The 12,319-nt window shown below is 42.7% G+C and overlaps 1 protein-coding gene across 2 annotated transcripts in view; it reads right to left on the minus strand.

Moving 5' to 3' along the window:
- LOC130858663 (aldehyde oxidase 1) overlaps positions 1-8,112 on the minus strand; it is a 77,699-nt gene extending 69,587 nt beyond the window's left edge. The window contains exons 1-2 of one of the 2 annotated variants that reach the window (XM_057745506.1): positions 7,959-8,112; positions 1,361-1,418 (exon numbers count right to left, since the gene is read on the minus strand). In XM_057745506.1, the coding sequence (XP_057601489.1) occupies positions 1,361-1,418; positions 7,959-8,003 (103 nt within the window). In that variant the 5' untranslated portion in view covers positions 8,004-8,112. The remainder of the gene's footprint in view (positions 1-1,360; positions 1,419-7,958) is intronic. The other variant, XM_057745505.1, reaches the window with a different exon arrangement.
- Between the last annotated feature and the right edge of the window lie 4,207 nt (positions 8,113-12,319).

Raw genomic sequence — 12,319 nt, forward strand, 5'->3', positions numbered from 1 at the left:
ATCCTTTACTTCTTCCTATTTGCTGGAATTCAGATATGATGGCTGGACCTCAGTTAGTCATCTTTGACCATGAGGAGAAAGCTTCATGCTGAGGAGGGTGAAGCCGCAAGACAGAAAGAGCTTGGTCCTGGATAATGTCGTGACAATGCTTTGCTAGTGCAGGTCTGCCTATCTTTGGCATTCCTTTATGTGAGCATGACAGCCTTGAGAATATGCCTCCGAGACTTCCTTCAGCATAGAGGGTAACTGACCAAGAGACCCAGCTGATGCACTTTGATATCACCCCATTTTTCATCAAGGCCATGCCTCCCATGGGCTGCTTCCCACCAATGGCTCAGTGCTATGGAGATGTATGGGAGTCCTTGTCAACCATCCTCGATGGCTTTGATGAAGATGCCTTAGACTGCACAGTGGCCTGAGACCCTTCCATTCAGCCTTCTCTCCTTCTCTTCCTTACAGTTCTAAGTCTTCTCTGGCTGCCTCCCTATTTCACTCAGGCATTTTTCCTAATAAAACCCTTGCATATTTAATCTCATTTTTTGGTGTCTGCTTCCCAGAGAACCTGAAATAATGCAATGAGAAAGAAGTAAACTTCTATCTTGTTTACTGCTATTGGGATTTTCTGTCACTCACAAGTGAACCAAATCTTAAATATTACATTGTACCATGGATAACCAGGAAATTAGTATTCATTACTTTTATGTCCAAAAATGTTGAATGACTTCCAGAAGATAGTTATTGATATTTTTTTGAGCTGTGTGCTCTTTGGGGAATTTCATTCTCTCGAGGGGAAAAATGTACAAATTCCCATAGTCACACAAGTTTGCATATAATGTGGTGGGGTCCACAGACCTCTGGAAGCCCACCGGAGTTCATGCACAGCAGGATAAGAATTTATTCCTTAGATGACTTTTATTTAGAAAGTTTTCCCAAGGTAATATTTTCAGGTTTAATTTCTCTATTGTTCTTTCATTTCAGGGGATTTCTGTACTCCCTTTTGATAATGGACATGATTAGTCCTTGAAGATAGAATATCAATATTGTGACTCAATTCTAAAGGATACTTAATTAAGCCATTTTAGCATCCATTGCTTTAATTCCCATTGCTGGCTTCTCCATTTTATTCAATATATTTAATGCCAAAACAGAGATTATAAAGAACTTGGTTCTCTGATAAGCACAATTGTGCACTGCCTACAAAACTCACATGTAGGACTTTCTCAAAGATGAACATAAAACCATAGTAGGGAATATGATTCAGTGTAGCTCTAAGAAGATATTTGAAATATCACTTGACGAGGATATTAGGGCTATACACACATATACATACACACACATACACACTCAAAGCAAAGGATACGCTTCTTCCTCAGATATGGTAACAGCATTGTTTCAGGATTGACATTTTTTTCTATCACCTGTACCAAAAGAAAGTAAGAGTTTAACACACAAAGTTGAGAGAGCTAGAATACATGGTGGGCTCATGGTAATTTCATGAAAATGCACAGTAATTAACTCTTCTACTCATATTTTAAGCTTGATTTAATGTTTATGGAACAGCTGTGATATACAAATCACCTCTCTAAAGTGTGAAGTCTAAATCTTGAGCCCCATCACTATTTTGCCACTGTCCTTGGTCCTGAATTATCACTGTTCTCTAAGGCAGTGGTAGTTTCCACTAACAAAACCCTGGTGGCTCCAGTCCAACTTCTCCTAGAAAGCCTGAAGCAAGCAGGGGGAAAAGATAACAGTAAAACTGAATATGGGGGTGGGGAGGTAGGGGAGATCTTCTGGACTAGAATAGCCTCTGAGAAATAGATACAGTGTGGGTTTTGTGTGTGTGTTTGTTTGTTTGTTTTAATGTTTGCTTATCATGTTCAAAGAATTACAGTTTCCAGAAAGAGATCACAACCAACCATGGCTCCCAAATCTAAGAGACAAAGGAGAAGATAAAATGTGTATGCCAAGTGATACAAAGATGTGCAAGCAAAGACATACTTAAGAAGCAAGTGTGTGGGGGCAGCCTAGCAGCATGGCGGTTAGAACAGCAGCACCCAAGGGGCGGCATGATTGAAATGTCGCGATTGGTTATGTTTTCCAAAGTGATTATGTTTTCTCTTTTTTGATTACGAATTTGGATTTCTTTTAGATTCACAAATAGAAGCATGATTCGCTTCACATCTTCAGAACTAGAGTTCGTCTTTCACCATGTTATACTAATTTTCCCTTATGGGAAGTGGGTGAGGAGGGGACTTATGCTTATTCTATAGATGCCTCCTCACCCTCAATTCTAAGTGGCCATAGACCAGGCAAAGTGAGGCATGTGCCAATTACCAAGGTCAGATCTTTGCCCTAGAGAAGTCTGCAATATAATATGAGAGAAAAGATTGTGTGTGTGTGTGTGTGTGTGTGTGTACACATAGCACAATACAAGAAAACTGTGGAGCATCCCAGGTATCCCCAACTTAACTGGCCCTCAAATGGAACTCTTTATTTTATTTCCCATACTTATTTCTTCCCTTCTTTTCCTTAACTTGTTTAATAGACTATCTCCTAAGTCACCTAAGTTTAAAAACCTATGATATTTTCAACATTTTCTTTCCTTCGATCCACCACAATCAGTGTCACCAAGTCCTGCCATTTACACTTCCAAAACAATTCTCTAAACACCCTTCAATTCTACTGTCACTCCCTGAAATCCACCCTTATTACCTCTGGCCTGAACGATGATAACAGCTGCCTACCAGGTCACCTGACCCCATTCTTGGCACCCACCATGCCACCCTCTATACTACCACCGAAGTGACCTCTCTAAACTCCAAGTGTCATCATCTCCTGTATCTGCCTAAATCCAACACTGGCTCATGGCTTCCAAACTGCTGTGTTGGGACTGCTGAATCACTGGGGCGCTTGTTAAAATGAAAGCCCTATCGAATCAGGATTTGCAAGAGAGCGAACCAGAAAATGTGCATCTTTAAAGAGTACACTGAGTGGGTCTTAGGTGAATTTCTACTCAAGAGCTCCTGGAACACAAGAAGAAATTCAAACTCCTTGTCATAGCTACAAAGCCTCTTTAATAAACTTTCCATCATCTGCCACTCAACCCATTATCTTGAACTCTGGTCACGTGGGAGAACTGGCTGGTCCCAGCAGTGCAGGGACTTTCACCCTTAACTACACTTGCTTATAGGATCCCCTCTGTCCTGAAAGTCCTTCCTCTCTTCTCTACTGGGCAGAAGTTTGTATGCCACTCAAAGCCCTACTCAAATGTTCTCTCCTATGGGATGTGCTGCCACCTAATATCTGCTTCCCACTCTCTGCTCCAAGCAACAACCATCCTCCTCTGTGCTCCCATGGTCAACGTCCACACATCTTTCACAGAACGCGTTGCTCTGCAGCATAATTAGTTGTGTATGTATAAGCCTCTCTTGATCCTGAGAGAAACCACCTTCCATTATTCTTTATGTCAAACACTGAACTAGGTGCTGGGGATATATGATAAGGACATAATAAATGTCAATGAATTAAAATGAATAACTTGATATGTACAATCTGCTATGAGAACACTAAGGAAGGAGGGATGATTTCTCACAGGCTGGTGCTTATGAACAGGAGAAAAGAAGGAAAAACAGAGAAGAGCCAATAATGGTGGCAGAAACTATTGATTGTCTATCTCAGCATGCTTTCTCCCTTTCGTCCTTCCTGCTGCCTGTAATAAAGATGAAATGGCTAGAATGCCAGCAGCCATTCTAGACCATAAGGCAACACATCAATGGCAACACAGGGAAAAGAGAGAAGAAACCTGGATCTCAGATGACACCATGAAGCTTCTAGATCAGCCCTGTAATGCCTATCCCCTGATACAGTATTTTTTATGTAAAAGTAAAAATGAATTATCTCTTTTTTGAACTACTTAGTTTTGAGTTTGTGCCATTTGCAGCTGAAACATTCTAATCCATACATATGATGGTGATCCCACAGAAGCCCAATGTTAATGGAGAGACAGGATCTGGGTAATAAAGAGCATTTTAGGCTTGAGAGATGTTTGTATTTTCATAAAGAATTAATGGAAGAGCAGGCCTTGCTTGTTTGGGTATTTGTTCTCAGAGATGTCTCAAGAGATCAGAGTCTGGCTCAAAGTGCCACTGGCTTAAAATATGTTTACTTTGCTTGTTTTGGTGGATGGTGCATTTGGAGGAGGGAAGTGGGCAGGGATCTGGCAGGCACCCTGTCCTGGCAGGTCTTGGAGCGAAATAGGGAAGTCAGGACTCAGATGGTGGCTGGGGGGGCTGGGCGGGTCGGGGTGGGGGGTGGTGGCCGGGAGGGAATGAGGAACAGAGTTATTCTCACTGACTCTGGTTGGGAAAGATGACGTCAGCTCTTGGGTCAGGGTCATTGCATGTTCCCATCTCAGCAAAGCCTTGCGTGTTACAAGGGTAGCATGTGCCTCTCTGTATCTCCACTGGCCCTTTGGGAGATGTCAAGTTAACATTGCACAAGGTTGAGAAATCGCTTTCCTTTGTGCAGGGCTTGTGATTAGGTGGCCTTGCCAGATGCATGACAGAGTCAGAAAGAAGAAAGAGAAAGGAGATCAGGAGGAGAGAGAAAGAGGCAAAAGAATAGAAAATAAGGAAAGCTGAGAGGAAGAAGATAGGAGAAAGAGGTGTGTATTGTGGGACATGGTGAGGAGAGAAGAACAATACCCCAGCAGCCTTGGAACCAGGAAAGAGTGCTTGAGGGGACAATCAGTGAGGACACTTGCTCGAGGCCCCAGAGCTGCTGAGTGGCAGAACAGACAGCATTGGACTCGAATCCACACCTAACTAGTTCCAAAGCCCACACCTTTGATCTCATCTCTATGTCTTACTGCCTCGTAGAATGACTTGCTTCAGTTCCTGAGATGTGTTGAGAGCAGCATCTAGGGTATAATTTATTCATGGGCCCTTCCTCCCTCAAACTCCACGTCAACTGGGTCACCTGCTCTAGTGAAGCAAGTAAGATTTCAGAAATCTCTGTGCAACTAGATTTATGACCAATGCGCATGGCCTTAGCCCCTGCCCAGTGACACCTTTTGGTGACTTGGAGGGATTCTGCAAAAAGTACAGACCATAGGCCAATCACATCGCTCCTAAATGGCTTCAAAGCTTCCTTTCAAGGGCAAGATTTTAATCCCAGGGTTATGTTCGACTTCAAGACCCCTCTTCCTGGCTTTTTTCTCTCACTATTCTCAACAGCCCCTCACCTTCTGAACCAGAGGTTTTATTCTAATTCTGTTCATGTGGCAATCAGGCTTGCTTGCTGGGATTGAAGCACAAACCTAACAGAATTTGGAAGGGAGGGGCAGGAAAGGGAAAGGATGATGTAACTTCTTGTAACAGGGTAACTGCAAAAAATACATCAATATTTCTAGCATGCTCTTTCCGAATGGTCACAGGACGTTTGGCCCATAGATAAAATAAGCCCAAAGATAAGAACCAGCTTATCTATTTTTAAAAACCAATAGAGCACAAACTATTATTAGTCATTATGTTAAAAATGCCACTAGTTTATTTGGGAGCAGGCGAGAAGGGAGAGGGGAGAAGAAGCTAGACTCAAACACCTGTTTCCTCCTTTAACTAAAACCCTTACCATCTCTTCCAAAGCCCTTGTCATCTGGCCCCTGGCCACATCTCCAGCCCCATCTGCCTCCTTGCTATTCTCCGAGCACACGGAAATCCTCGTGTCTGAGATTGTTTGCGCCTCCATTCCCTTGGTCTGGAATGCTCTTCCCTCAGACAGCTAGCTGCTCCTCACTTCACACTGGTCATCACGCAAATGTCAGCCTCTCAGAAAGTCTTAAACATCCATCCTGCCTGAAGCATCAGCTCCTGCCCACTCTCCATCCCCTCGCCCGGCTTTATTTTTATCCTGGCATTTATCACTGCCTGACATGATATATTTCCATTTACTCATATGCTTGTTGTCTGTCTCCCCAGCACAATGTAAACTCTGTGTAGGCAAGGACGTGGTCATTTCTGTGCTCTGTTGTGTCCCCTGAGGGCGCTGGAACACTGGTATATAGCAGGCCCTTAAATAAATGGATTAAAAACTCACTATCACTCTTTGTCAAGTAAGTAGTATTACCTCCTTTTAACAGAGGAACTGAGGCTAGGTTAGGTTGTCTCCATAAGAGTTAGAGCTGGAACTGAATGCTTGTTTGTCCAAATAAAAAAGTAAGAGTTGTGTCTAATGTACTATTCAGTTATGTAAAAGAAGAAAAAAATGACATCATGCCATCACTTCAGACCCACCCTCCCATTCTCTACCCCCACCCTTATCATGGTTCACTCTCATAGCAGTCCTGCAAGGGAGTCCTAACAACCCCCAACACAGTTCAGGAAAAACAAGCTCATCTTATCCAGTGTGGAACCAAGGCAGCAGGAACAAAGGAAGGTTTTATAGGGCCTAGAACTTGCACAGTTTGGGGGAGGGAATCCTCTTTAAGAAAAATAATACAGGGACTTCCCTGGTGGTGCAGTCGTTAAGAATCCGCCTGCCAATGCAGGGAACACGAGTTCAATCCTTAGTCCGGGAAGATCCACATGCCTCGGAGCAACTAAGCCCCTGCGCCACAAATACTGAGCCCGAGTGCCATAACTACTGAAGCCCATGTGCCTAGAGCCCGTACTTGCAACAAGAGAAGCCACTGCAATGAAATGCCCATGCACTGCATCAAAGAGTAGCTGCCACTTGTGGCAACTAGAAAAAGCCTGCAAGAAAACCGAATGCAGCCAATAAATAAATAAATTTATAAGAAAAAGAAAGAAAGAAAGAAAAAGAAAGAAAGGAAGGAAGGAAGGAAGGAAGGAAGGAAGGAAGGAAGGAAGGAAGGAAGGAAGGAAGGAAGGAAGGAAAGAAAGAAAAAGAAAGAAAGAAAGAAAGAAAGAAAGAAAGAAAGAAAGAAAGAAAGAAAGAAAGAAAGAAAGAAAGAAAGAAAAAGAAAAAGAAAGAAAGAAAGAAGGAAAGAGAAAGAAAGAAAGAATACAAAAACCAAATTTGAAAGTAGGCTCAGGGCTTCAGAAAAGGCCTCGCAAGTGACAGACCCTGATGCTTGACCTTCCCTAGATTCTTGGTGAGTCCCTGTGCCAGTCAGGGAAAGTCAGGCTATCCCTGACTCAGAAGCAGGGATCACAGAGGGCTCTGAAGGCACCAGCACATGTAAAGGCTGCTATCATAGCCCTTGCTCCGTTGTTTGCTCCTAAGCCTTTTAAATTTCCTGCCTCAGTTTCCCCCTCGCAAAGTGGCACCAAAATTCTGGGACAACATGAAGAGTGAGCAGTCTCTGGCCACATCCGTACGGGTGTTTTAAAGGATTCCCCGCGGGAGCGGGGGGTGGTTTGCTGCCTCCAAACATCGGACAATAGCTGGAACTATCCAGAGGATGTGCAGAGAGAGCCCGGCTCCTGAGAGGCCAGCCGCCGCGCCAGCAGTGAACCCAGTTAAGGACCTTTGAGTCCCCAGAGCCGGGCGTCGGCTCAGCACTGCCAGGAACTAACTGTGGTTTGGAAATGATGGGGGTGCGAGGTCTCAATGAATTCATCTCTATGGTGCTGTCCAGACTGCAAACGGCTCTCTGCCCAACCAAACGCACCCAAGAGCTGAGGCCTAATGAAAGACGTTCCCGTTTGCGGGTGGGTTTGACGGAGGGAAGATTTGGGAGTGCTGACTCTGCTGAATAAGAAGAGTCACTTCTCATCCTCTTTATGGGGTGGGGTGGGGTTAGTAATCAGCCCGTGCGTCCTGGAAGGAGAGGGGAAGGCGGGACCCAAAGATCCAGGCATCCTTTTCCGGCCTCGACGGTGCAGGTGGGGCGCGCAGGTAGACCCGCGAGCAGCCCCGGGCCGGGCGCGTGCGCGGCGCTTCCAGCACAGGGGAGGCCCGGGGCGGGGGCCGGCCGGGCAGCCCCGGGGCGCGCTCACCTTGCGGCCGTTCACGTAGAAGAGCAGCTCGGCCGCCCCGTCCATGGTGGCGGCCCGCAGTCCCACCAGGCGGGCTCGGGGTCCGAGGGTCTCGAGGAGGAGTCGCCGGCACCTGGGACCAGCGACGCAGACCGGGCTGCAGGAGCCTGAAGTCCAACCGCCCCCGAGGGATAAAGTCCCAGTTCAGAAGCAAAGTTCCGCGAGCGCCCGGCCCGGAAAACTCTCCCTCGGACATCAGGACGTCACCGCCGCGCTCCCTCGGGCTGAGACCATTGGCTGAGCCCCTCCTTTCGGCGCTGGGCGTCTGTGCCACACTCCCCCGCCTCTTAGCAGGTTACTGCTGCTCCTGTGACATCTTTTTGGTCGTCTTATATTAGCACATATTTTAATGGCTTTCCAGCTAGATTTGAAGTCCGGGAACAGTAGGTGTTTTTTTTTTTTTTTTTTTTTTGTACCTCTGCTCCCACCACGCCTGCCGCTGTCCTGTACTCTTAACAGTTGATAAATAATCACATTCATTCCAGCTTTGCAGGAAAGGAGCTTAAGGACCACGGCTGGTTTTACAACTCTATCTCACAGTTTTAGAAATAATTATTCCAGTTTTTTATATCGAGCTACCTTGATATAAACTAGTTTTTAAGTTTTATCATTATTCACAAATTATCCAGTAAATAAAGTTTATCCGATGTCAGTAGTGATGTAAAACATCTCGAAAAACTTTTTAAAAATACAACTTGGAAAATAGTGCAAAGCATGAAAATAATCACCTGTGTCCACAACTTAGAATTTACCATTGTTAACTTTCTGGGTCCATTTTTACATTTTTGAAATCTGCACTATAACACCTTGTAAAAACTCAGCTGGACTCAAACTGTTTTCCAGGCTTCTCTTAACATACCTAGAACATTTTGCCATCTCATTTATGTAAACATATACATTTTATTGTGAAATTTTCTAAAATTTGTACGTAAAAGAGTACAACTAGTATCCCCATTAACATGATTCAGTGAGCTTTAAAAATGTTCAACATTTTGCCACACTCCCATATTTTTTCTGAAGTATTTTAAAGCCAATGTCAAACACGTTATTTTGCCCCTAAATACTTCAATATACATTAGAATTTTTTTCTTATAAAGCAAAATACCATTATCAAATGTAACAGTGAGTATTTTAATATCTTCAAATTTCCCAGTGTCTTAAAAACATGTCTTTTTACATTTGATTTATCCTTGATGTACATCCTTGTTGTATCTTCAGTTTTTTTTAATCTAGAATAGTCTCCTCATCCACTCCTTTTTTTTTATTGGAATATAATTGCTTTACACTCTTGTACCAGTTTTTGAGGTACACCAAAGTCAATCAGCTGTATTTATACATATATCCCCATATTCACTCCCTCCCTCGATTCCCCCCACCCTCCCCGTCGCGGCCTCTAGGGCATCATCCATCATCGAGTTGATCTCCCTTTGTTATACAGCAACTTCCCACTGGCTATCTATTTTACAGTTGGTAGTATATATATGTCTATGCTACTCTCTCACCTCGTTCCAGCTTCGCCTTCACCCCCCGCCCCCGCCAACCTCGTGTCCTCCAGTCCATTCTCTGCATCTGCATCCTTATCCTTGCCTTGTCACTGGATTCATCAGTACCTTTTTTTTTAGATTCCGTGTATATGAGTTGGCATACAATATTTGTTTTTCTCTTTCTGGCTTACTTCACTCTGTATGACAGACTCTCGGTCTATCCACCTCATTACATATAGTTCTATTTCATTCCTTTTTATACCTCAGTAATATTCCGTTGTGTATATATGCCGCATCTTTATCCATTCATTTGTTGAAGGGCATTTAGGTTGCTTCCATGTCCTGGTTATTGTAAATAGTGCTGCAATGAACATTATGGTACATGTTTCTTTTTTGATTATGGTTTTCTCTGGGTATATGCCCAGTAGTGGGATTACTGGATCATATGGTAGTTCCATTTTTAGTTTTTTAAGGAGACTCCAAGCTGTTTTCCATAGTGGCTGTACCACCCTACGTTCCCACCAGCAGTGCAGGAGAGTTCCCTTTCCTCCACACCCTCTCCAATATTTGTTGTTTCTCTATTTTTTGATGATGGCCATTCTGACTGGTGTGAGGTGATACCTCATTGTGGCTATGACTTGCATTTCTCTGATGATTAGTGATGTTGAGCATCTTTTCATGTGTTTGTTGGCCATCTGTGTGTCTTCTTTGGAGAAATGTCTATTTAGGTCTTCTGCCCATTTGTGGATTGGGTTATTTGCTTTTTGGTATTAAGCTGCATGAGCTGCTTGTATATTTTGGAGATTAAGCCTTTGTCCGTTGCTTCGTTGGCAACTATTTTCTCCCATTCTGAGGGTTGCCTTCTTGTCTTATTTATGGTTTCTTTCGCTGTGCAAAAGCTTTTCAGTTTCATTAGGTCCCATTTGTTTATTCTTGATTTTATTTCCATTATTCTAGGAGGTAGGTCAAAAAGGATCTTGCTTTGATGGATGTCCTAGAGTGTTCTGCCTATGTTTTCCTCTATGAGTTTTATAATGTCTGGCCTTCCATTTAGGTCTTTCATCCATTTTGAGTTTATTTTTGTGTATGGCGTTAGGAAGTGTTCTAATTTCATTCTTTTCCAATGTTCCCAGCACCACTTATTGAAGAGGCTGTCTTTTTTCCATTGTATATGCGTGCCTCCTTTGTCAAAGATAAGGTGCCCATATGTGTTTGGGTTTACCTCTGAGTTCTCTATTCTGTTCCATTGATCTTCCTTTCTGTTTTTGTGCCAGTACCATACTGTCTTGATCACTGTGGCCTTGTAGTATAGTTTGAAGTCAGGAAGCCTAATTCCACCAACTCTGTCTTTCCTTCTTGAGATTGCTTTGACTATTTGGGGTCATTTGCATTTCCATACAAATCGTAAGATTTCTTGTTCTAGTTCTGTGAAAAATGCCATTGGTAATTTGATAGGGATTGTGTTGAATATGTAAATTGCTTTGGGTAGTACAGTCATTTTCACAATGTTGATTCTTCCAATCCAAGAACACGGTTATGTCTCTCCATCTGTTTGTGTTGTCTTTGATTTCTTTCATCAGTGTCCTATAGTTTTCTGCATACAGGTCTTTTGACTCCTTAGGCAGGTTTATTCCTAGGTATTTTATTCTTTTGGTTGCAATGGTAAATAGGAGAGTTTCCCTAATTTCTCTTTCTGCTTTTTGTTGTTAGTGTATAGGAATGCAAGAGATTTCTGGGCATTAATTTTGTATCCTGCTAATTTACTAAACTCATTGATTAGTGCTAGCAGTTTTCTGGTAGCATCTTTAGGGTTTTCTATGTATAATATCATGTCATCTGCAAAGAGTGACAATTTTACTTCTTCTTGTCCAATTTTGATTCCTTTTATTTCATTTTCTTCTCTGCTTGCTGTGGCTAAAACTTCCAAAACTATGTGGAATAATAATGGTGAGAGTGGACACCCTTGTCTTGTTCCTGTTCTTAGAGGGAATGCTTTCAGTTTTTCCCCATTTAGAATGATGTTGGCTTTTGGTTTCTCATATATGGCTTTTATTATGTTGAGGTAATTTCCTTCTACGGCCATTTTCTGGAGTGTTTTTTATCATAAATGGATGTTGAATTTTGTCAAAAGCTTTTTCTGCATCTGTTGAGATGATCATATGGTTTTTATGCTTCAATTTGTTGATATGATGTATCACCTTGATTGATTTGCATATATTGAAGAATCCTTGCATCCCAGGGATAAACCCCACTTGATCATGGTGTTTGATTTTTTTAATGTGCTGTTGGATTCTGTTAGCTAGTATTTTGTTGAGGATTTTTGCATCTATATTCATCATTGATATTGGTCTGTAATTTTCTTTTTTTGTGACATCTTTGCCTGGTTTTGGTATCAGGGTGATGGTGGCCTCGTAGAATGAGTTTGGGAGTGTTCCTCCTTCTGCTATATTTTGGAAGAGTTTGAGAAGGACGGGTGTTAGCTCTTCTCGAAATGTTTGATAGAATTTGCCTGTGAATCCATCTGGCCCTGGGCTTTTGTTTGTTGGGAGATTTTTAATCACTGTCTCAATTTCCGTACTTGTGATTGGTCTGTTCATAGTTTCTATTTCTTCCTGGTTCAGCCTTGGAAGATTGTATTTTTCTCAGAATTTATCTGTTTCTTCTAGGTTATCCAATTTATTGGCATCTAGTTGCTTGTACTAGTCTCTCATGATCTTTTGTATTTCTGAGGTGTCCGTTGTTACTTCTCCTTTTTCATTTCTAATTCTCTTGATTTGCATCTTCTCCCTTTTTTTCCTGATGAGTCTGGCTAATGGTTTATCAATTTTGTTTATCTTC

Source organism: Hippopotamus amphibius, chromosome 8, assembly GCF_030028045.1.
Source record: "Hippopotamus amphibius kiboko isolate mHipAmp2 chromosome 8, mHipAmp2.hap2, whole genome shotgun sequence".
In the NCBI taxonomy this organism is placed as follows: domain Eukaryota; kingdom Metazoa; phylum Chordata; class Mammalia; order Artiodactyla; family Hippopotamidae; genus Hippopotamus; species Hippopotamus amphibius.